The sequence below is a fragment of the Loxodonta africana genome, chromosome 2 (assembly GCF_030014295.1).
Source record: "Loxodonta africana isolate mLoxAfr1 chromosome 2, mLoxAfr1.hap2, whole genome shotgun sequence".
Taxonomy (NCBI): Eukaryota; Metazoa; Chordata; class Mammalia; order Proboscidea; family Elephantidae; genus Loxodonta; species Loxodonta africana.
In genome coordinates this window covers 202073173-202095921 of record NC_087343.1, presented here as the reverse complement: position 1 = coordinate 202095921, position 22749 = coordinate 202073173, and the positions used below count along the sequence as shown (strand labels likewise).

At 46.5% G+C, this 22749-nt stretch overlaps 1 protein-coding gene across 2 annotated transcripts in view; it reads left to right on the top strand.

Moving 5' to 3' along the window:
• Positions 1-1154: 1154 nt before the first annotated feature.
• The window catches only part of GFPT2 (glutamine-fructose-6-phosphate transaminase 2), a 52938-nt gene continuing 31343 nt past the window's right edge, over positions 1155-22749 (top strand). For both annotated transcript variants that reach the window (XM_064279287.1, XM_010593290.2), the window contains exons 1-4: positions 1155-1278; positions 18003-18110; positions 19335-19433; positions 19965-20090. In XM_064279287.1, coding sequence (XP_064135357.1) covers positions 1272-1278; positions 18003-18110; positions 19335-19433; positions 19965-20090 — 340 coding nt within the window. In that variant the 5' untranslated portion in view covers positions 1155-1271. The remainder of the gene's footprint in view (positions 1279-18002; positions 18111-19334; positions 19434-19964; positions 20091-22749) is intronic.

Below are 22749 nucleotides of genomic sequence, written 5' to 3'. Positions count from 1 at the left end.
TTCAACGGTCCAAGGGGTATAATAAACACCTCCTGCTCCGAGGGCCTGCAGAGCCATGGTGAAGCTGGAGAGAGATTACATCAGGGAACATGCTCTGGACACGACATTAAAAGCTTCGTTTTGTTCTCTAACGCGACTGGGAAGGATCTGTTTAGAATTTCGAGGTTTTTTTTTTTTTTTAAGTGAAATAAAAAACACCAGATGGCTTCAGACTACGCAAATGTTGGGCCAGTTCTCGTGACCTTCCTCGGGAGACTGGGGGTCCGGAGCACAGCGGGGAGGGAGGGGACGGCTGGGAACCAGGGAGGGAAAGCCGTTCTCGGTGACTCACGGCGGGGGCCGGGTTAGAGCTCTAGGCCGGCCCTGGGCGGAGGACCTGGTCTTGTCGCGCCGAGGCCGCCCCCTACCCGCGCCTCTCATGCTGGTGGGTTCAGGGCAGGACTAGTCAGCCGGCGACGCTCGGGAAGGGGGCGGCTCCCATGGGTTGCACCCAGCTTTGCTCAAGACCTGCGTAATTACCGTCGCTGAATTCTGCCTCTGCAGTAAATTTGGAGTTCGAATTCTATACGGTTTTGACGAAGTTTGTTTCCATCTTCGAGGAGTCCCAGTTTTCTCATCCATCTCTCCTGGTCAGGTTTAAAGACCTATTGTGCGCAGCGTTTCTGGTGCCCAGAGAGGACTCTGGAACACAGAGGGTCGCATACTTAGAACAGGGGCTCACGGGTGGTGGAGGAATTCCTGAGCACGTATATTAACATCAAGTCCGACATTGTGCTCTATACCTTAAACCCTGCGAAGTAGGCACTATTGTTATCCCCATTTACAGATGAGAAAACTGAGGCACAGAGCGATTTCCGCCCCCAGTCCATGGTCCTAAGCCTAGTCAGTGGTTGAGTCAGAGTCTGAACTCTGCCTGTCTGCTGCCCCCCACCCCTACCCCATCCCTACCCCACCCCTAGGACCTAACGCCCAACGCTCGGCACTCTCCAGTTACCGCACAGATTCAGTTCCAGGAGACGCCCTACTCCCCCTTCTTTGACTATTGTAGGCCCGGGCCTGGCCGTTGTCAGGACAACCAGGGGCCAATGGGGAGCAGGCAGGCAGGGGGAGGCCCCGCCCCCGCCCCGCCACGCGCGAAGGCCTCGGGGCTATAAGCGCCAAAGCAGCGGAGCTGGAGTCCAGCTCGCGGAGCGTAAGGCGCACACGGAGTTCTGGAGTGACCGCCGCGCACAGAGCCGGAGAACCGCCCAGGGGCCAGAGCAGCAGTCGCGATGTGCGGTAAGTGCGTTGCCCGTCTATCTCTCCTCCCCGGCGGCCATGGGTTCCGGCCCCTCATCCTCTCAGTCTCAGGGTCCGGGCCCAAAAGTCGGGCGCCGAAGACCTGGAGGCAGACCGGCATGGGGGCGCCGATCTGCCACTGTCCTCGACCGAGGGGCTTTCATTGGCCCGGCAGTCTCCCCCTGGCCACTGAGTATGTGTCTCAAGGAGATGTGGGAGGGATGCCCAATCCTGGTCCCCAAAAGGGTGAGGGCGACCCCGACCGGTTTCCCCACCAAGGGGAAGGAACTGGACCTGCCCCGGGTCTGGACCCTGGCAACACAGAGGTCCTCCCACGCTAGGTCCAGGGAGGGTGCTTTCCTCCGCTTCCCGGAGTCGCCCACAGAGGTGGCCACCCGTGAGGTCGCGCGTCCTGAGCGCGAACTGCCCCACCCGGCTCTCAGCCTCCTGGGCACCGGACGCCCACTGCGCCCACCGCGGAGAGTAGACCCCACCGGCACCCTCCCGGGCAGCCCATCCGGCGCGCTCCCACGGCGTCCAGAGCGCCCCTGGTGCGACCCCAAAAGAACCCTGTCCCTAGACGAGTTGATTCTGGGTTCCTGGCCTTTTTGCTGAAAAGAGTGCTCAGGACCAGGAGCAGGAGGAGCTCCAGGCGACACGGATCATCCCGGCAGCCGCCTGAGAGGAGGGCGTCGGCGGTCTTACGCGCACATCTGTAATTCCTTATTCTCCTGGCTGGGCTGCCTTCGCTGGCCTGGGAGAGGGCCGGGAACTTCTGCTGGGACAAAAGGTCACTGTGCTTTTTTTTTTCCTTGAGTAGGATTCGGTTACCCACTCCAGCCTCCTGTGGCGGGAGGACTTGGTGGAACTTTTGAAGCCATGAAAGGCCTCTCTCTGGCTTTGCTGAGGGCTGAGAGTGGGGTGTGCCAGGGGGGGAACCTTGGGACAAAGTCTGTACAGGCCTTGTTTCTGAGGTCATCCATCTCGGAGAAAGAACCAATTACCAAGGAAAGAACCAGTTATAGCAGGCTTTGGGATGTGGGCTCACCCGGGCAGAGAAATCAACAGTTTAAATTCAGGAGCCCTCAGCAAAAATTTCAGGATGCCCAGGCATCACTGGCAATGTGTAGGGCTGCCTCTAGGCAGAAATGAGGCAAAGGTGGCAGTTTTGCTGGATCTTAAAGCCCTTCAGGTTCCAAAACTCAGTGTGACATTCAAGGCCCTTGGCCAACTGGTGGCAGTAGAGCCAGGCTAGACTCTTGCCCTAGGAATGGCCCTCCAGCACCAGCCACTTGCCACCTTCTCTCAGCTGCACCTCCACCCCCACTGCCACCTCCAGCCTTCTACTCCTACTTGCATCCTGCTCTACCTCCCCAACTCTGAAAAAAAGTGAGTTTTTTGTTCTGCTTTCCTACAGTGCTGCACATGGTTTGTCCCCTTTGGAGAGATTGAACTTTGGGTTGTAACCAACCTGTATCCTCACATCTTCTGGCACTGACTCAATGTTATGTGTCAGAAGCGGCTTCAGGTCACCAAAGGACACACCAGGGCTCAGGAGCAGCCTTGACTAGTGGAAGTGTCTGCTCCGAGCCAGAATCAAAGAGCATGTGTTCCACTAGGAGGCCTTCCTAGAATATGTTTCTCTAAGGGTGAGCCTTGCCGAGATCGTCAGACGTAGCTCAGTGGGGAGTAATGTTTAATCCCTGCATGGGAAGGTTATTTCCTTTTCAAGTTATGCCAGGAGAATGTCTCAGCTTGGTGCTTTTTCACAGCAGAAACAGTCCACGGCTCAAAGCAGGTGGCAGCAACTGGCTAGAATCTAACACGTGGGTCTATTTTTTTGGATTATGGTCTGTATGTATAGCGAGCGATATTGGTTTTCCTTTTATTTATTTATGTATTTGCAGTGAATTCAGTTAGGTTTTCAAAAAAATTTGGTCAATTTTACAGAAAAATAGTAAGGGAATGATTGTGCTGTAGACACAAAGACATGGCAAACATTGTGAAGATGCTCTTGGAATTAATCACCTAACTCCTTCACTTTCCATTAGGGGAAAATGAGGCCCAGAGAGGTCTGTGCACACCTGAATGTGAGCAGGAATGGTTTTTTAAGTCCTTTCTCTGGGCTGTGCCTATTGCTTCTGGTTGTGGTCCCTCTGCCAATCTTCTACCTTGGAGCAGCCTTAGGGCCCCCATCTCCTGAGCTGTTCCCACAAGGATCAAGACCAAAGCCCTTTCCATATCAATTTGCTGATGACCATGCTTAGATTGTCCTGCTCTCCCTTGTCTTTGCTTCTTCTCCCACAGAAAGCCAGGCCATAACTGACCCTCTACAAATCTGAGATATGCAGTGCCCTGAGAGTTTAGTTGAAATAACATTTAGCCAGTTACCTTTGAGTTGAGTCTGATTCCTGGTGATCCCAAGCATGTCAGAATAGAACTGGGCTCCACAGGGCTATCAATGGCTGATTTTTCAGAAGTAGATCCTAGGCTTTTCTTCTAAGGCACCTCTGCGGGACTTGAACCTCCAGTCTTTTGGTTAGCACCTGAGCATTTTAATCCTTTGTACCACCAAAAAAATAAAAATAAAAACCACTTGCCATCGAGTTGATTCCGACTAATAGCGACCCTATAGGACAAAGTAGAACTGCCCCATAGGGTTTCCAAGGAGTGGCTGGTGGATTTGAATTGCCAACCTTTTGGTTAGCAGACCAACGCTTAACCACTGCGCCACCAGGGCTTCCAAGGGGCCCCAAAATGACAGTTATCCACAAATAGTTTTGTTGGCATCTAAAAAGCTGCTGGCATTTTGTTGACTTTCTACCAATAGAAATGTAACTATATTTCCTTTCTTCCATCATCCTTTCCTTCTCCCCTTCCGTTTTCTTCTCCTTCCTTCTTCATTCAGCCATTAGTGAATGACTATTTGTGGATAGGCCCTATATTTTCGGGGCACTGGGGTCTTGAAGGTCATGTGGGCATGGTCCTTCTCTCAGAGGGAGGCAGGCAAGTTGGAGGATCAGTCTGGAGGCCAGTCACTGATCAGACTTGTGCTCACCCATTGGATAAATGCTGCCATGGACGGAAGATCTTGGGCACAAGCTGCAGCCTGGAAGTCTGAAGCCAAAGCAGACAGGCAGATATGTTTTGACTAGCACATCAAATTTTTGGAGATTTCACAAAAGCAGGTGGGATTTTCCACTTCCCTTGAAAATATCCAAAGATGAGTAATAGAGTCTATATTTCTAAATGGTACATAAGTGTCCCTTCAGCTGATGGGCACAAGGTCCCCAGTTCTCCCAGCCCCCTCCTAGCTCCCTTACTCACTAGTATTACCTGCTGGCTTCCATAGTGCCTGAGGTTGGGATCCCAGCATAGAGGAGGCAGGGTCCAGTGGCTTTCTCAAGAAGAGAGGGAAGGAATTGAGACAGCACTGCAGAGAGCCAGGCCTGAAGTATGAGCTCAGCAGAGGCCTGCTAGGATAAGACACAGCTTGTGCAAAGATATAACGGCAGGGATTACACTCGTATGGGATTTGGAAAAAGGGATCTCACTTCCAATCATAAACCTTCCTTGTCTATAGTGTACTATACTTAGTAATCCAAAAGGAAGTGGGGGATGGGGATGACGCTTGGCCACAAAAATTGTAAAATTCTTAGTTCTTGCTAAACCATTGGCTTTAATTCACCATCCTCTGTCTTGGTTGCTGTATCAGTTTCCTGAGGCTGCTGGCTTGAAGCAATAGAAATTTATTTTCTCTCAGTTCCAGAAGCTAGAAGTTTGAAATCATTATCACTGGACCAAAATCAAGGTGTCACCAGGGTCATGCTCCTTCCAAAGGTTCTATGGGAGAATCTGTTCCTTGCATCTTCCACTTCTCGTGCCCCCAAGCATTCTTTGGCTTGTGGCCCCATCACTCCAGAGCTTGGCTGCTAACCAAAAGGTGGGCAGTTTGAATTCACCAGCAGCTCCTTGGAAACCCTATGGGGCAGTTCTACTTCATCCCACAGAGTCACTATGAATTGGAATCAACTCAACAGCAACAGGTTTTTGTTGTTGTTGTTGTATTGTCTTCCCCTCTTCTGTATCAAGTCTTCCTCTGCCTCTCCCTTATACACACACTTGTGATTGCATTTAGGGCCCATCTAGATAGTCCAGGATCATCTCCCTATCTCAAGATCCTTAACTTAATTATATCTGCAAAGATACTTTTCCCATATAAAGAACGTTCACAGGTTCATGGGATCAGGACCATGGTATCTTTGGGGGGCATTATTCAGCCTGCTACAGTTGGATTCTTGCTTGCATGTACATTCTCCAAGAGCAGCCCATGCTGCAAATCCCAGCTGCTTAAGTCTTGGCACAAGGACTTTGGCCAGAGGTCCACCAGCCTCCACCCCCATATCAGCAATGGATGAGGGGTGCTTTCTTCTTTATAGTTAGCAAAATTAGCTTAAAAAGGCAGACTAACTTGAGCTTACAGACAATTTTGAGAGAAAATTCTGAAGATCAATACAGTGTGAAAACAAGAAATTTGATCTGATCATCTGCCTTTTTGTAATTTTCAAAGGACAATTTTCTCTTTCACAGAACAAATTATTTGTACTGTTTTTAATAGCCAAACTTTGACAATTAAAACCCTTTTTTTTTTCTTGAAAGGTTTCTTTTAATAAAATTTAGAGTATAGGCTGCTTCTCACTTTGCTCTTGGTGAAATCGTAAAAAGACAAGGACACTAAGAACTTTTCTATTAAAAATAGAAATGCCTCTCCATGTATACTGATGGAAACAGAGTCCCCTGTTATCTCACGGATTCCAACAGAGCTGTGACTTTAGCTCATGGAGCCCAACCGAGGCCTGAGGCAGGATAAGGCTGTCCCCAGAGGAGCCAGTTCCCCCTCCTGACCCTACAGGCCCCTTTGCCCTTCTGTGGGAACTTGGCTGTGGGACCACACACTTCCACTGCCTCCGCCTTTGTTCTTGCTTCCGTTGGGAGGCAGCAGGAATCATTATCCCCATTTCATAGACAACGTGGCATTGGTCAGCCTGCGTGAATGAGGTTGAGTCAGTGAGGATCAGACAACCAGAGGGAGCCTGGCCCCAGACTTCCTCAGCAGCCCTCCCAGTTGACCCAGTGGCCTCCCAACACCTGAGGGCCTCACCCCAGGAGGATAGGCCCACCCCAACCCCCACTCCAACATGCCACACACACACATACGCTCATTCACACACCACACACACATACACACACTCACACACAATACACCACATAGAAATACTCACGCACTGCACACACTCACACACACACCACACACAAAAGAATTTTATGAGCATTCCTTGAGGCAGAAATCTAACTTGGCCTTGTTCTGTCTAGGGAAGGAATAATCCAATTTGAGTTTAAGCATAATATCTAATCTCTACTAGGTTCATGGATTTAACTAGTGAGCCCCTTCAATTCTCAGAAGCAGTGGATGGAAAGAGCGACCTCTGTCTGTGGAGGGTCCCAGCCTGGGGTGGGCAGTTATATAACTCCCACATAGTGAGCCCCTACTCTGTGATATACGGGACTGTCCACTCACACCCACAGCTCAGCAAGGGCACTGTTGTCATAGCCATTTTTACACAAGGAAGCTTATGCTTGAGGAGATGGAGAGCTTTTACAAAACTGCACAAGCAGAATCAGAATGTGAACCACAGCCTGCCCACCATGAGATTGACTTTCTTCCCTTATCTCCTGACAGTATCCCTCAGGTCCCAAACAACCCCCCCCCCGCACCCCCCACGCTCCCTCTCCAGGAATTGTAGAGAAGGTTCCAGTTGTCAGCGACCCAGCCTGCTCCTAGCTCTGGCCTTTTCACTAGCTCACAAGGTGTCCAGGGACATCATTTCCATGATTTGGTCAGGGTCATCCTTTGTCACCTGAGCTGTGAGAGGCCCCGGCTTGTGTGGACATGCCATGGTGGCCTTGTGGTCCTGAGTTCCTGTATGATCTATCGAGCCTTATGCTATGGGAATGTTAGAGTTGCCAGCCCTCCGAGGTGAGCCCAGGCAGAAGGGCCCTAGGACCGTCTCGAAGGCCCGTCTTCGTCTTGCCTTGTGTCTATATTGTCTACAGTCCCTGGTGTTTATCTCAGTCTCTCTCCCTGAGGAGCCTTTCCTCACTGGCTTTCCCCATCAAAATTTTTCCCCATCAATTTTAAGAGTGGGACCCTGACAAGCTGTTTGGGAGCTCTGGGTGCCAGGGTGGGGCATGTGGCTGAGCTGAGGTTAGATGTGCTGGGGCACCTGCCATTCTGGGTGCTTCAGGCTTTATTCTTCTCCCCTGCTCAGTTGCATCTTTTTTTCTTTTAGTTAGCTAAAATCAGGCAGAATCTGGAGTAGGGGGCCATCTCTCTTAGGCCCGAGGAGCCATCCCAGAGCGATCGTAATAGGCCCCGCCCAGTCTGTGAAATGTGCAGACTGGTGCGGCACTTGGGCCCATCTTGGCCCGCAGTTGATCCCACAGTAATTCCCAAGGCACTGCCTAGCTCACTGGAGCCCCTGGGGCCCAGTCTGTAGAGACAAACAAGCTCCTAGGAGGCAGGTGCTGAGAGCTGCTTCATTACACTTGTGTAGATGTGTACATAGAGATGATATGAATGGTGATCACAGCTATATGGGTGGCCTGGGTGCACCACATTCACCTCTCCACACATTGCAGCTCACTTCAGGGCTCTGCCTTTCCCTGCCCTATGTAGCCTGGGAGCCTGTCAGGCAGCTTATTCCTCAGCCTGAGGTGGGGAGGGCTGTCCCTCTCAAACTAATTTGCATACCACCTTCATAGATGTTACCATATTCTTTATAATCATATTTACATAACATTTAAAAAATTGACTCAACTTTCCACCTCAACAAATTTATCTCTACCACTTGCCATAAATAGAAGGTAACTGAAAAACACACCGGCCAATGAAAATGAAATGTTATTTTATTTTTGATGAAATCTCTAGGCCTGGTACCTGTCCCCTTTGGCTCTAAAAGGAGATTTCTAAGTGTAAGAAGAGGCACTAAAGAAAGAAGTAGTACCCAATAGAGACTTTCTTTTTGATTTACTCAAAAGGACTGAGAGAGAATTAGAAAGGGAAAGACTTCCCTTAAGTGCTCTGATGTCGTTTACTGCCCTGTTCTCAGCTCACTTAAAATCCAGTCATGTGCCCCTGGCACTTCTGCTCTTCCAGCAACTCTGGGATGGAGGTGAGTCAAAAAAAAAAAACAACAAAAAACCAAACCCAGTGCCATAGAGTCGATTCCAACTCATGGCGACCCTATAGTAAGTAGCAGCAAATCAAGGTAGGAAGTGGCAGATGTCCTGAAATAGGAATGCTGAGAAACTGTCAGGGCCAAGAGGAGGCTAAGGAGACATGACGACTAAATATAATGTGGGATCCTGAATGGGATTCTGGGACAGAAAAAGGACATTAGGGAAAAACTGAGGGAATAAACTGTAGGCTTGAGTTAGTAATCATATATTAATATTTGTTCATTAATTGTGACAAATGTATGCAAGACGTTAATAATAGGATAAACTGTGAGTGTGAACTCGCTGAACTATCTTCTCAATTTTTCTATAAAGCTAAAACTGCTCTAAAAAATAAAATCTATTAATAAAAGAGGAGCCCTCGTGGCATAGTGGTTAAGTGCTATGGCTGCTCATCAAAAGGTCGGCAGTTCAAATCCACCAGCTCCAACTTGGAAACCCTATGGGGCAGTTCTACTCTGTTCTATAGGGTTGCTATAAGTCAGGATTGATTGGACAGCAACAGGTTTTTTTTAATTTTATTAATATAAGGGAGGGGAAAAAGGGAAAAAAAAAAGATGGAAAGTGGAGTTCAGAGAAGGGAAAGGTTATTTTCAGCTAGGGGGACAGAGGAAGCTTATGGGAGAATTGGCATGGGGCTTTAGTGAGACTGTGCCAGGCTGAAGCCACCCCACAGGAGTGGACCCCACAGGTCAGATACTACAGGGTGGGTGGGGAGCAAGGGTGGGTCACGATGGCTGTGTCCCATCATGGAAGACATTGTGGCCAGGCCAGGATAAGCACTGTGGGCACTGGAGGGCAGAGAAGTATCTGGGGAAGGAGGGATGAAGTTGGGGCCAGCCTTACTGTGGTTGCCTGGGCCCTGGTGGAGAGGGGGAGAAACAGGAAGGGAAAGGAGTTGGAAGCAGGAGTGTTCCCATAGTGGGGGTGGGAGGCAAAGGGGGCAGGGGAGGATTGTTTTAATGTGCCAGCACCTGGCCTGAATCTGACCAGAGGAGACTCTGAGCTTCGCCCGTCAGGTTGTCAGTTGGGCATATCCCTGCAAGCCAGGTCCTCTAAGTGTAAGCTGTCTCTCACCCCTTGGAGCAGGATTCTAAAGCAGGTAAGTATGCTGATTTGGGGGACAGCAGCAATGAGCTTGGGCCTGAATGAGATAGACCTGAGTGTTCATAAAATGATACTGGTGAGGAGTGTGCTTCTTGCCTCAAGTAGGTACAAGAGACTAAATAGGCAGCTTCTGTCCAGAGGTGAGATGAGAAAGAAGGGGACAGGAGCTGGTTGAATGGACATCGGAAATACAGGATGGAGAGGAGGAGTATGCTGTCACATTGTAGGGAGAGCAACTAGAGTCACATAATATGTGTATAAGTTTTTCTATGAGAAACTGACTTGAATTGTAAACGTTCACTTAAAGCACAATAAAAAAATAAATGATAGACCTAAGTGCGAACCACTAAAGTCTTTGCCTCTAGAGCCTCAGATGCCTCATCTGTACCCTAGTCTCTGGTCACAGGGCGTTGTGAAGATTAGATGAGATAACGTATCGAGAGGGTTTGGCTCGTGGTGGTGGCAGTGGTGGTTTACTCTGAAGCCCACCCAGCAGAGTCCTGGGATCCTGCCATGGAACCTGGTTCTTTTGTCTAGAAAGCTCTTCTCACTAACAGTCCTGTGATCATCGCAGTGCACAAGGTTGGAGGGGGAGGGTTGTGCTGGTGGACATGAGTCCTTGTTCTTGCCTGTCATGGAGTTAATCACGAGAACTGGCGGTGCCATGCTGACACTCAGGGGACCTGGAACTGAGTGCCTCCCACCTCCCCTGACTTTCTTCTATTGTTTTCTAACTCCCCATTCCCCCTACTCCCAACCCCTGGTGTAACCACTAATCTTTTGTCTCAATGAATTTGCCTATTCATTTTCATATAAGTAGGGTCATACAATATGTCCTCTTGTGTCTGACTTATTTCACTTGCATAATGTTTACAACGTTCATCCATGTCATAGCATGTGTCGGAACTTCATTTCTCTTTGTCTGTATGTATATACCACATTTTGTTTATTCATTCTTCTGTTGATGGACTCTTGGGTTGTTTCTATCTTTGGGCTGTTGTGAATAATCCCCTGACCTTCTGACTCTCTTGCTCACACTGTGAGTTCCGGCAACCAGATCTGCTTGTGTGTGGCTGAGCGTGGCCATGTCCCAGACCCAACTCAAAAACCACCTTCTCTGACCACCCCTGTTCATCTACCTATTCATGCATTCAGTCATTCAACAAATAATTATTGACACCTAAAATGGGCAGGCCCTGGGTTAGGTGCTAGGGATGCAGCCATGGATAAGACAGATAAAGAAGACAGATGTGGTCCCTGTCCTTATACAGAGACAATCTAGTGGGGACTTGACGGACGACAAGGAAGCAAGTGCTGTACAGGAAACAAACAGGGCTATGCAGCTTAAAACAACAAAAAGGAAAAGGCCTACATTAGACTGAGTGGGTGGTGACCTTTCAGCTGAAATCTGCAGAATGGGGCAAAACCACCTTTACAGACAGCCAGCCAGGGAGCTCTTTCCCCACCTCTCAGCTCCCAGCCCCTCTGCCTGCGCACCCCCACTGTTTGCCTGGGAAGTCAGGAAGGCCCTGTGCATCTTGCCTTCTCTTGACTTACCCTGCGAAGTCCCTGACAGGTGAGCTCATCCGTCCTGCCACCATGCAGCCCCCAGCACAGCGACGGGGCCCTCACCTACTGAAGGAAGTGTGTCAGATGAATTTGACACGTTTGATTTAACCGCCATTTCTGCGTGCAGAAGGCCAAGAGGAAATAATGGTGAAATTGTGCTATTGTCCATGTGGTTTTATTTAGTGGGAGCAATTTCTTGAGAGCTTATTGTATGTACTCGCGGCATTGAGACCTCATTGCCCCTATGGGGTAGGCACTTCCCTACCCCATTTTATTTTAAGAAACACTTCCAATGTGGAAAACACTATTCTGTGTGCTTTACAAAGAAATTGGGTGAATTCTCATAACAATCCTATGAGGTAGATACTGCCATCACCCGTTTTACTGATAGAGAAAGCTAGGTACAGAGTGGTTAGGTAACTTGCCCGAGGCCACGCAGAAAGCAAAGGGCAGAGCTGGACTTTGCAATCGAGTATCTGGTACAGGCTCTGTGCTCTAGCCACCGTGCTTGGTGCTTCTTGCTAAGTTATACCGCTAATGAGTGGTAGCGGGTGGAGGCAAATGCAGGTGCTATGACCCTGAGCCTGTCTTTTACTGATTTTGGAAGGTGTGTGCATTCACGTGTTTTCTCCCTTCTTGTGGCCGTTATTCCTCCAGGTGAGCTGGGCTGGGCAGTCACAGTGAAGTCCAATTGAGCCCACTCAGCTTAAGAGGATGAGGGGCAGAAGGGCATCCCAGTCACTGCAAAGGGAAGGACAATGGCCTTGGCATGTCAGATGGGGATGGAGGGTTATACAATCCCAAGGTAGTGCCATCCCCTGGGAAAACAGAGATCAGATCAGAAGTCTAAGGCTCCACACCATCATGCTTCCTGTCCCTGGAAGCTCTCATCCCCTCTCAGAGAGCACCACATGTAGCCCAAAGAGATGTCTGTGCCCTCACGAAATTAAGGTGAGCAAGGGCCACATTGCATTTGCCACTCTCCAAACAGTTCATCCCTGTCAAACTGCTTTGTTGCTTGGCCAGGACTTTTCCTCTTCTGATAGGAGTGAGTCTTATTTAGGTTTCGGCTAGCTAGCTAGACAACTATCATGTATCCACCACGATCTAATGGCACATGGTAAAATATTATCTACAGGCATGTGGTAACATGCTGTAACCCTGGAAAGAGAACACAGTTTCTGCCCTATGCCCAGTGCCCTCTTCAAAGGCAACCACTACCCCCTGGGACTTAGGTGCCCTTCCAGAAATATTCTATACACCTCACCTCCTACCTTGCATAGTTTACCCACTCTTCGACAAGCTGGCTTTTTCACTGGACACTGACACGTTTTGAAGATTAGGTTGCTTTCCAAGAGGACACACAGCTCTCTTTTCTCTGTGGAGGACTGCCTGCCTGAGGTCCTGCCGTGAGACCATATCAACATTTACCCTGCCAGGCACCAGGCTGTCTCCGGTCTTTAGCTACCACAGGCAACGTTGCATATAATGTACAGTCGATCCTTAATCTTTGCAGACTCTGTATTTGTGAATTCATCTACTTGCTAAAATTTATTTGTGATACCAAAATTAATACTTGCAGCATTTTCACGGTCATCCTCAGACATGTGCAGAGCTGTGAAAAATTTGAGTTGCCTGAAACACACGTTCCCAGCTGAGGCTGAGCAAGGCAATGCTCTGCCTTCTTGTTTCAGCACTCATATACTGTAGACAAGTGTCCTTTTCATGGTCGAGTTAGTGGCACATTTTTCACATTTTTTTTTTTTTTTTTTGCTGTTGGTGTTGGTGGCGATTTTGCTGTTTAAATAGTTCCCAAGCCTGGTGCTGAAGTGCTATTTAGTGTTCCTGAGCACAAGAAGGCTGTGATGTGTCTTGTGGAAAAAATCAGCTTTGCTCAGGCACAAGTTATAGTGCTATTGGCTGTGAGTTCAATGTTAATGAATCAACGATAGGGTATGTCCAGGAGAAGAAAAATGAAATTCATAAATCTGTACATGAGGCCACTCCAGAAAGTGCTAAAGTAACTTCTACAATACATGATAAAGCTATGGAAGAGATGGGAAAGCAGTTAAATTTGTGGATTCATGAGAAGACAACAGATTTTAAAAAGCATAGTGGACAGCATTGTTATGAGGCCGAAAGCCGAAGAAACCTGTGGTCACATGACCCAAGATCAGTCAAATGTTAAGTCCTTCTAAGCTAATGTTTTATTACAAACAAATGCTGCAAATAATTAATTATTTGTAAGAAATATATATTAAATACAGTGTCTTTAAACAGAAACATATATAAAACAAGGTTATGTATTGATTAGTAAGGAGCCCTGGTAGCGCAGTAGTTAAGTGCGTGGCTGCTAACTGAAAGGTCAGCGGTTTGAACCCACCAGCTGCTCCACGGGAGAGAAATGTGGCAACCAACTTCTGTAAAGGTCGCAGCCTTGGAAACCCTGTGGAGCAGTTCTACTCCATCCTGTATGGTCACTATGAGTCAGAATTGACTTGATGACAATGGGTTCGGTTTATATTGATCAGTTGACCAAAGTGTTGTGACCAGAGGCTCACAGGAACCTAACCCTGTTTTTCCCCTGGAGCAGTGGCTCAGTGTTCACTTATTCAGTGTTCATGGCGACTTTATAGAACATAATTACTGAATAATGAGAATCGACCGTACACATGTCCTTATTGTACGTATGCACATACATCTCTACAAAGGTATCTGTTGGATAAAGTCTTAGAAGTGCCACAGCTCTGGTCAACATATGTGCACATTTTACATTTTGACAAATTGCCAAATAGCTTGCCAAAGAGGGTGCACAAATTTAAATCCTCCCTATTGTCAAACTGATCTTTACTGACCTTAGAGGTAAAAAATTGGTTCTCATCGTACCTGTTATTTGTGGATGGAATGGTTCCAAAAGGTAATTTCAATGTGAATAGAAAGAGAATTACTGGAAAAGCAGATTTATTTTATTTTGCTTTTTTTTAAAGTAGTAGGAGCACAAGGTAAATGCTGATTTGCCCACTTCATTTTAGTAGAGTACAGGGAGAATACAGCCACAAAGGCGAGCTGTGAAAAGGAGACAGTGCCTAGATATTCAAAGAAAGTATTGAATAGATGTTGGTATGCAAGAGATTTTATGTTGAAAATTAGATTATGCCTTCTTGGGCAAAGATCTCTAGAACCTCTTCTTGGCAGCCCTCTTCATCATGGTAATCTTCCAAGCTGTGGCCCCAAGTGGCTGCTGAGCCTCTCAGCTGAGTGTGGGCTCACTTCATGGTCCCAAAGACAAGGACCCTTTAACTATCCAGGCCACCAGGGGCTTTGGCAGCAACCCCCCAAGAAAGCCGTTCTGAATGAATCTGTGGAGTCAGAAACACAACACAGAACTTTTGTGTCTAACATGAGTTAAGGTGTTTGGCCCAGAGGGAGGGGAACTGCAAAGCTGGAGAGAGCAGAACCAAAGAGCACTCTCATAAAAACATTTCAGATCTAAAATCTTTTTAGAGTTGGTAATCATTACATATCTGGGCCTTTGTGTCATCCATGATGGCTGTGAGCTCATTTTATTGGGGTGCAGGTATAATGCTAGAACAATTCCCAAGATGTCAGGCAAGACTAATACTACAAAAGTACTTAAAAAATGTACAGATGTACAAAAAAAAGTACTGCAAAAAAGATCTGTTAAGTTTCTCCATCCCTCACGTGACTTCTCCCATAGCTATATGGCCTTTGAATTTATTGGAATTTGACCATGCCCTATCCCTCCTGCCCAGGGAACTTTCTGATTTTTGTAGAAAAATTAATGTTATAAATTTTCTTACCTACCCATAGAGTGTGATGATGGTGGTACAGCTCCGTAAATCTACTAACAACCATTGGATTATACGCTTTAAATGGGTGAATTTTATGGTATGTGAATTATAAATGTGACAAAAAAAAATTTTTAACGTTCATATTAAGAGGTAACTTTCTTTTTTGTTGTTGTTGTAAGTAAGGAGACAAAAATACATCCCCAGACTTCTTTTGGTTTGAAGTTGAGGATAAAACATGAGTTCCTCAAAGGCGTAGACTTTCCGCAGGCCTGGGAAGGCTGTGCCTTCCATTGGGGAAGTGAGAAACTCATCTCGCAGGAAAGGGCCTGAACTGCACATCCAGCCTTCACAGGCTATGCTGCTTACCAGACCTGAAGTCAGCAAAACCAAACACCAAACCCATTGCCATAGAGTCAATTCCAACTCAGCGACCCTATAGGACAGAGTAGAACTGCCCTGTAGGGTTTCCAAGGAGCAGCGGGTGGATTTGAACTGCTGAGCTTTTGTTTGGCAGCTGAGCTCTTAACCACTGTGCCACCAGGGCTCTGGAAGTCAACAAAGAAGACAGAATAGCTTACGGTTGGAATTACCCTTGGCCATTTTTAAAACAAAATGTCTGTACCTGCTCAGAAAGCCCAGTATCTGTGATTTTCTGTATGTGCCTTCCTAAGTGCATACAAATATCTAATGTGTACAGTATGCAAGAATGCAAAATATAATTTACAGCGTTATTTAAATTACTCTATGTCCTATTTTTTGATTGCGTATAGATGATTTTTAGTAAGTTAAAGGTTCACATGATGTAACCCTACTAACTGTTTAGGAAAATAACATTCATTTAATTGAAGCTTAATCATTCATTCAGATATACGACTTGAATCTAATCTACTTAACAACTAGATATATTGTAGGTGTTTTAACTGTATAATCATAGTCAGCCCTCGATTATCTGTGGGCAGGTTGTCCTCTCCAAGGTTCGACTTTGGCAAATTATTAGGAGAGGAGGGCCTAATAGAAGAATTGGGTCCTATTACAGAAAAATGTAATTAGAGAAGTAAACCATCTTTTAACAATCTCAGTATTCACCCTGGGGGCAGTGCTGCCCTGTGGTTAGGAGCATATGTTCTGAAGTCAAGTGTCCTGGATTCCACTCCTGACCATGCAGTCTACCAACACTGAGACTGGGCAAGCCGCAGCCTCCATAGGCTTCTGTTCCCAGAAGAGGAAGAGAAGGGCGATGGCAGGACCAAGCTCTAAAGCTGTCAAAAGGTTTGATGGACATCTGCTTGGGAACATGGCCCAGTACCTTGCACAAACGAAGTTCTCCATAGATTGGTTACTATTAATATGACTGAAGCCCTGTAGCTTTTTCATGATCTGTACTATTGCTTCCCTCTATTAATACAGATTTATGGTCATTCTGTTCCACAAACATTTATTGAACAAGAACTGTGTACCAGGGCACAGTGAGAAATATAAAGATAGAAGCACTAGCCCTTGTCAAGGGAATGTAGATGGGTCTCAAAATGCAAGAGTGGTGGGCAGCCCAGAGCAAGGGAGCATTCTTGTGGAACCCTAGGACAAGCTCTCCCTTGGGAGAGCTGAGGTTTGAGGCCGGGCAGGATGTCCCAGGTGGGGGCAGAGAGGAAGAAAGAACAGAGTCGGAATCCACTCAACCGCAACAGGCTTGGACTTGGGCTGTACCGCAGGCACCTGGGTGACAGGGATGGGGGCACTCCCAGAGGAGGCTCGAGGGCAGACCAGAGGCCCATAGTCTCAAATGGGCAAGTGGAGGTGTCTTAGTTTCTTAGTGCTGCTGTAACAGAAATACTGGAAGTGGGTGACTTTAAAGAACAGAAATTTATTTTCTCACACTTCAAGAGCCTAGAAGTCCAAATTCAGGGCACTGGCTCTAAGGGAAGGCTCTCTTGCTCTCTCCCCCTTTCTGTATCTCATTCTCTCTCTCATTTCTGGGGGGAAGATCCTTATCTCTTTCAGCCTTTGTAGTCCCATCATGCCTTGGTTACTTGGCAATCTTCATGTGGCATCTGTCTTCCTCCCCCGCCCCCCGCTTGTGTTTTCTTCTATGTCTAATCTGCTCTTTTTATCACTCAGACACGATTAGGTTTAGGACACACCAACAAATTTGGCGGGGGGGTGCACAATTAATCCATAATAGGAGTTTGAAAAGGCAGAACCAACATGACAACTATTTCCTCTTTGGGAAAATATTGTTTTGAAATACAAATACAGAAAATAAAGTCAAATAAAATCTTCTTGGCTTGTGAGCTTACCTTGAAGATAAGGATTCTCCAGGGGCCAAGGGAGCATGAGGGGGTTTTATTGCTGCTGCTATAAATGTAGTGCTTGCTCATGGTGCAGTACTGGGGCATGGAAAGTGGAAGCCCAAGTCCCCAGCACCTGCTATCACCTGCTACAGAAGACTTCTGTTGACTTCCTATGACTCTTGCTGGTGTTTTCTAGACAAATCAAGGATTACATAGATGTGGGACTGCCATATATTTCAAGGTGGCTAGGTTGTTTTGTGGTCCTTTGCCATTATAAGAGTTGCCACAATGAAAGCTTCCCCCTTCTGTTTTTGCATGACTCTAAAAATGTGCCCATAAGACAATTTTTCAGCAGTGGAATTGGAAGGTGAAGAGCAAGTGCATTTTATTTTTCTAGGTGGTGACGCCTGGTTCATCAGTCTTTTTATTAAGATCGGTAAGGACTAAATAAATGGGTAAGACCCCCTTCCAGAGCAGGAGGGGAGTGAAGTTCATATTTGGTTATGTCTGGGAAGGCTTCCTCCTCTCTCTAGGCATGCGGGTCCTGGAAGCCCTACTGAGATGTCACATTTTCGTCCCCAGAAGTGTTTTCTTCTAAGCACGAACTAAGTGTTTTATAAATGTGTAATTTTTTTTCTTCCTCTTTTAACAGGAATCTTTGCCTACATGAACTACAGAGTCCCCCGGACAAGGAAGGAGATATTTGAAACTCTCATCAAGGGCCTGCAGCGGCTGGAATACAGAGGCTATGACTCGGCAGGTGGGTCTGCAGGCAGGTGGGCAGACTCTGCTCATCCATCTTCTTTATGGCCATTTTTCTGATGTTCTTTCCAGTATTCCTTTCCAATATAAAAATAATATCTGTCCATTAAAGAAATCTGGAAGCCATATAAAAGTAGAAAGAAGAAACAAAACATACCCCTCCCTGACAATCTCTTTATGCCTCCCTTTCATCCATTTGTATGTACCTGATGGTTGGAGGTGGGCGGAGTGGGGGAAAAGGTGTCTGTGCATAGGTATTTTTTGTTTTTTTCTCTAATTGTAACCTCTATTTATCACATTTTTTTTTTTTTTTACGTTCTTTGCTTTTTTTCCACTTAAACATTTTCCATTATTCTAAACTCGTCCTAGATATCTTAAGGGCCATACAATCCTCCACTCGGTGGCTGTCTCAGAGTTGACTCTTCTGCCCTCCTACCAGTTACCAGTTGCCATCTAGTCGACTCTGACTCATGGCAACCCTATGTGTGTTAGAGTAGAACCGCACTTCACAGGGTTTTCAGTGGCTGATATTTTGGAAGTAGATCGCCATGTCTTTCTTCTGAGGCACCTCTGGACGGACTCGAACCTCCAACCTTTCAGTTAGTAACCGAGTGTTAACCATTTGCACCACCCAGAGACTCCCCCATCCTCTTAACATGTGGATATTTAGTCTGCTTTTCATTTTTGATTAGGCATCCTTAGGAGAAAGAGAAAGGCATGTCTGCAGCCAGACACATTTATATCTCTATTAATTCTTAACGGAAATCAAGCCAGATAAAAATTGCAAAAAGACTAATTCAATATCTCTACCTAAAATATGATAATTCAAAAAGCGTAACAAGGTAAGTGTTAAGTGCTCTTACAGAAGTCTGTTGCTGTATGGGTGGGCATGGTAACACCTCTCCTGGGCAAGCTTCTGTGGTGCTTACCCTGGTTAGAAGCTCTCAGTACAAGGTGGTCAAGGCAATCCACGCATGGAACAAGCAGGCCACGTGCTCTTCTGATTGCTGCTAAGTGTCACCACAGGCACAGGCTCTTTGTTCAAAGGAAGTTTCCTGAAAATGCATAGTTCTCTTTGGGTCAGCAAGCCTGGGGAAGAAGAGCTTCAGTAAAGAGCCAGCACCATGCAGCTATCTAATCCTGTACAGTACCTGGTGATAAAGGGTAGGAGACAGAAACTTAAATTCCAATATAAATACAAAAAATAATGTTTAAATTACAGGTCTGGCAATTGATGGAAATAATAATGAAGTCAAAGAAAGATATATCCAGCTAGTCAAGAAAAAGGGAAAAGTCAAGGCTCTTGATGAAGAACTTTACAGTAAGTGGAGAAACACAGAGTTAGAGGAATCAGCGCAAGCATGGGTCACTTTACAAGATTTTATTCCAGCCGCATTCTAGACTCAGAGTATTAACTTGTCCAAGCTTAGATCAATGGAAGGATGGTTAAGTGCATGTCATAAAACAGTGTTTCCCAGAGTGTGAGGTGGATTATTTTAGCTGCGATGCATGGAGAATTTTTCTTTATAATTTCTGTAATTATGTATTTATTTTAATTTTTATGGCAAATGATACTGCTTTCCATTTTTAGTAGTGATATAAAATTTTCTCTTAAGTTTATTTCAGTTAAAAAGTGAGTTAAGTTACTGATCAATACTAAACAAACAACTGCAAGGTGGCACCCAGGTCTGGCAGAAACCCCCAGGGTAGGATGTAGGTGGTGATGGTTGCCATAGACTATTGGCAGAGGCGACGCCCATTAGTGCTCTTTATGCTATAACAGTCCCTCCTCGCCTTAATATTATTGAGTTAGTATTGTAAAGTGCTGCAAACTAACTTCTCTTTCATTTAGAACAAGACAACATGGACCTAAAGGTGGAGTTTGAGACCCACTTTGGCATTGCCCACACACGCTGGGCCACCCATGGGGTGCCCAATGCTATCAACAGCCACCCACAGCGCTCAGACAAAGGCAACGGTAAGTAGTATGGCCTTGATCCCCATCCCCAAGCCACATGCCAGAGGGGGCTCCATGGCTACCCTGACTTCTCAGCATGCCTCTTCTTCCCAAGAGAATCCAAATATTCACCCTCCCAAAGCCTCATCTGGCAGCACGACCTGCAGGCAGGAGGCAGATGAAGCCGGCCCCTGGGCCAGTGGCATCACTAGTGGGGTGTGGGGAGTGTGGACCATACCACGTGACACTATCAGAGGGGGTGACACCAAAAATGGCCGCCTATAAAATTTGTGTCAGTATTTCAGCAAAAATTTATTATTTTTTATAAAAATACCCTGTAGTTAGCTGTAACAAGAAAAAAACATTTTTCGTAAGCCCAGCTTACATGTATCAATATACCTACACGGCTAAAACTCTATGCTAATTTACTTTTTGAACCTCCTAATGTGCTCCAGTCAGAGCTGTCATTATTACCAAATTACAATGAATCATATAGTTTCGTCTGCACACAATGTAAGCATGTGCTGTTATTTTCGTTGCAGCGGGTGATTTTATAGTGCTGATTTTGTCAAATTTTCTGGTGTTTTAGCTATAATATTGTGGTAAGTAGTATTTGTGAACCTATAGCAATAACTTTTTTGAGAATGAAGTAGCAATTAAAGGCAAAGAAGGAGAAAAATCAAAAAAGGCTTCTACTCAGTTGCTAATAATGTTACTAATAATGCAATTCAACATAGAAAGATTTCACAGTTTTGTTGTCAGTATTCGTATATAATCTAAGAAATATTACATTTAAGCAATTTACAACTATATTACATATTATTCTATAATTAAAATTGATGATAAACATTACTAAGGATTCTGTACGGTCTGATATGGGAGAAGGTCCATGGGGGGATGACTCCAACCCTAGTGACACCGCTGCCCTAGGCAGTGTTGACTTCCCCAGGCATCCACAGGAAAATGATGGCACTTTCCTGTGACTGCTATTGGCTTCTTAGAACCTAACCCATGATTGGGATATGGCAGCATGAAGGACTGAGGGCCTTGGCACCATTCCTCCATGAGAGGCTGAGGTTCCCAAGGGCTGGGTGCTTAAGGTAAAGTCTTTAGGTTTCTTCCTCATGCAGCTACCCCTCCCACAAAAAGAGAATGGTACTGAGTGAGGGCAGGTGGGTGATGTCTGAGGTGCCCGCTCCAGCACCCGGGCCCCTGTGATGAGGCCAAGTACTTGAGATTTGGAAAAGCAGGCTGTAACCAGGGACCCAAGGGCTCTTCCCAGTCAGCAAAGCTCTCAGCTTGGCTTGGTTCGTGTTTTTAAAAATAGAGAAATATTTGACAAAGAAGTCCAGGTTTCTGGCATCTCTTGATGGACTGGGGAATATGGAAACACTGAGCTCATGGTGCCCCAGGGTACCACTGACCCGCTGTGGGCAACAGGCTGGGAGCAGGAGGTGCTGCTCACGGTGAGTATGCACGACAGGTGGAGGGCCAAGAGGCCCTCTGTGGTGGACGTGGGCTCCCCACTCTCCCAAATGCCCACCATGCCAGCCCCAGTTCACAGATTCACACCACCTGCCAGGGCCCCAGTGCAGTTTCTGTCGTGTGCACTAGTCAGCTTCTCCAATAGGAGATAAATAGCTAGGAGATTTATACATATAGATATAAATTAGTTTGCTGTAGAGTAGACTCCTACTCATGGTGACCTCATGTGTTGCAGAGTAAAATTACTGCCTAGGGTTTTCAAAGGCTATGACCTTTCAGAAGTATATCTGCAGGATTTTCTTCTGAGGTGTCTCTGGGTGGACTCCAACCTCCAACCTTTCAGTTAGCATCTGATGCTTTTAACTGTTTGCACCCTCCCAGGGACTGCAGATATAGATGTAGATATATATATAGATATAGATGTATACACACACACACGTATATGTACACACACAAGTGCACACACACACATATACAAAAGTGTGTGTGTGTATACACACACACACACCAGAGATTTATTTTCAGGAATTGGATCATATGATTTTGGGGGCCTGGCAAGTCTAAAATCCATAAGGCAGGCCAGCAGGCTGGAAACTCAGGAGAATTTCTATGCTGCAGTCTTGAGTCAGATTTCCTCCCTTCTTCAGGAAACCTCAGTTTTTGTTCTTTAAGCCTCCAACTGATTGGATGAGGCCCACCCACATTGTGGATGGTAATCTGCTTTACTTAAAGTCAGTTGATTATAAATGTTAGTCACATCAAAATACCTTCATAGGAACATCTAGACTAGCGTATGACCAAACAACTGGGCATACAGCCTACTCAAGCTGACCCATGATATCAACCATCACACTGTGTGTGTTTCTATTAAATGACATCCCTATGCTCTCTCCCATGGCGGAAGGACTGATAAGCCTAGAACTGCCAGTGGCAGCTCCTGGCGGTGAGGGGGAGGGGATGAGATGGAAGAAGAGATATAATCCCTAATTCCTCCCAGGTAGAAAGTAAGGTGGGCAGGAGCCTAAGGCATAGCCTGGGCCTTCCAGTGAGCCCCACTCTGGGTTATACCTGGTCAGGTCAGAAGCCCCTGATGACTCACACCTGGGCATGAGTGTCTGGCAGACAGAATGATTTCTGGAGTCACGCCAGCCAGGGACCCCACCCCAAGACATCCCCTGACATAGTGTATGTTCTT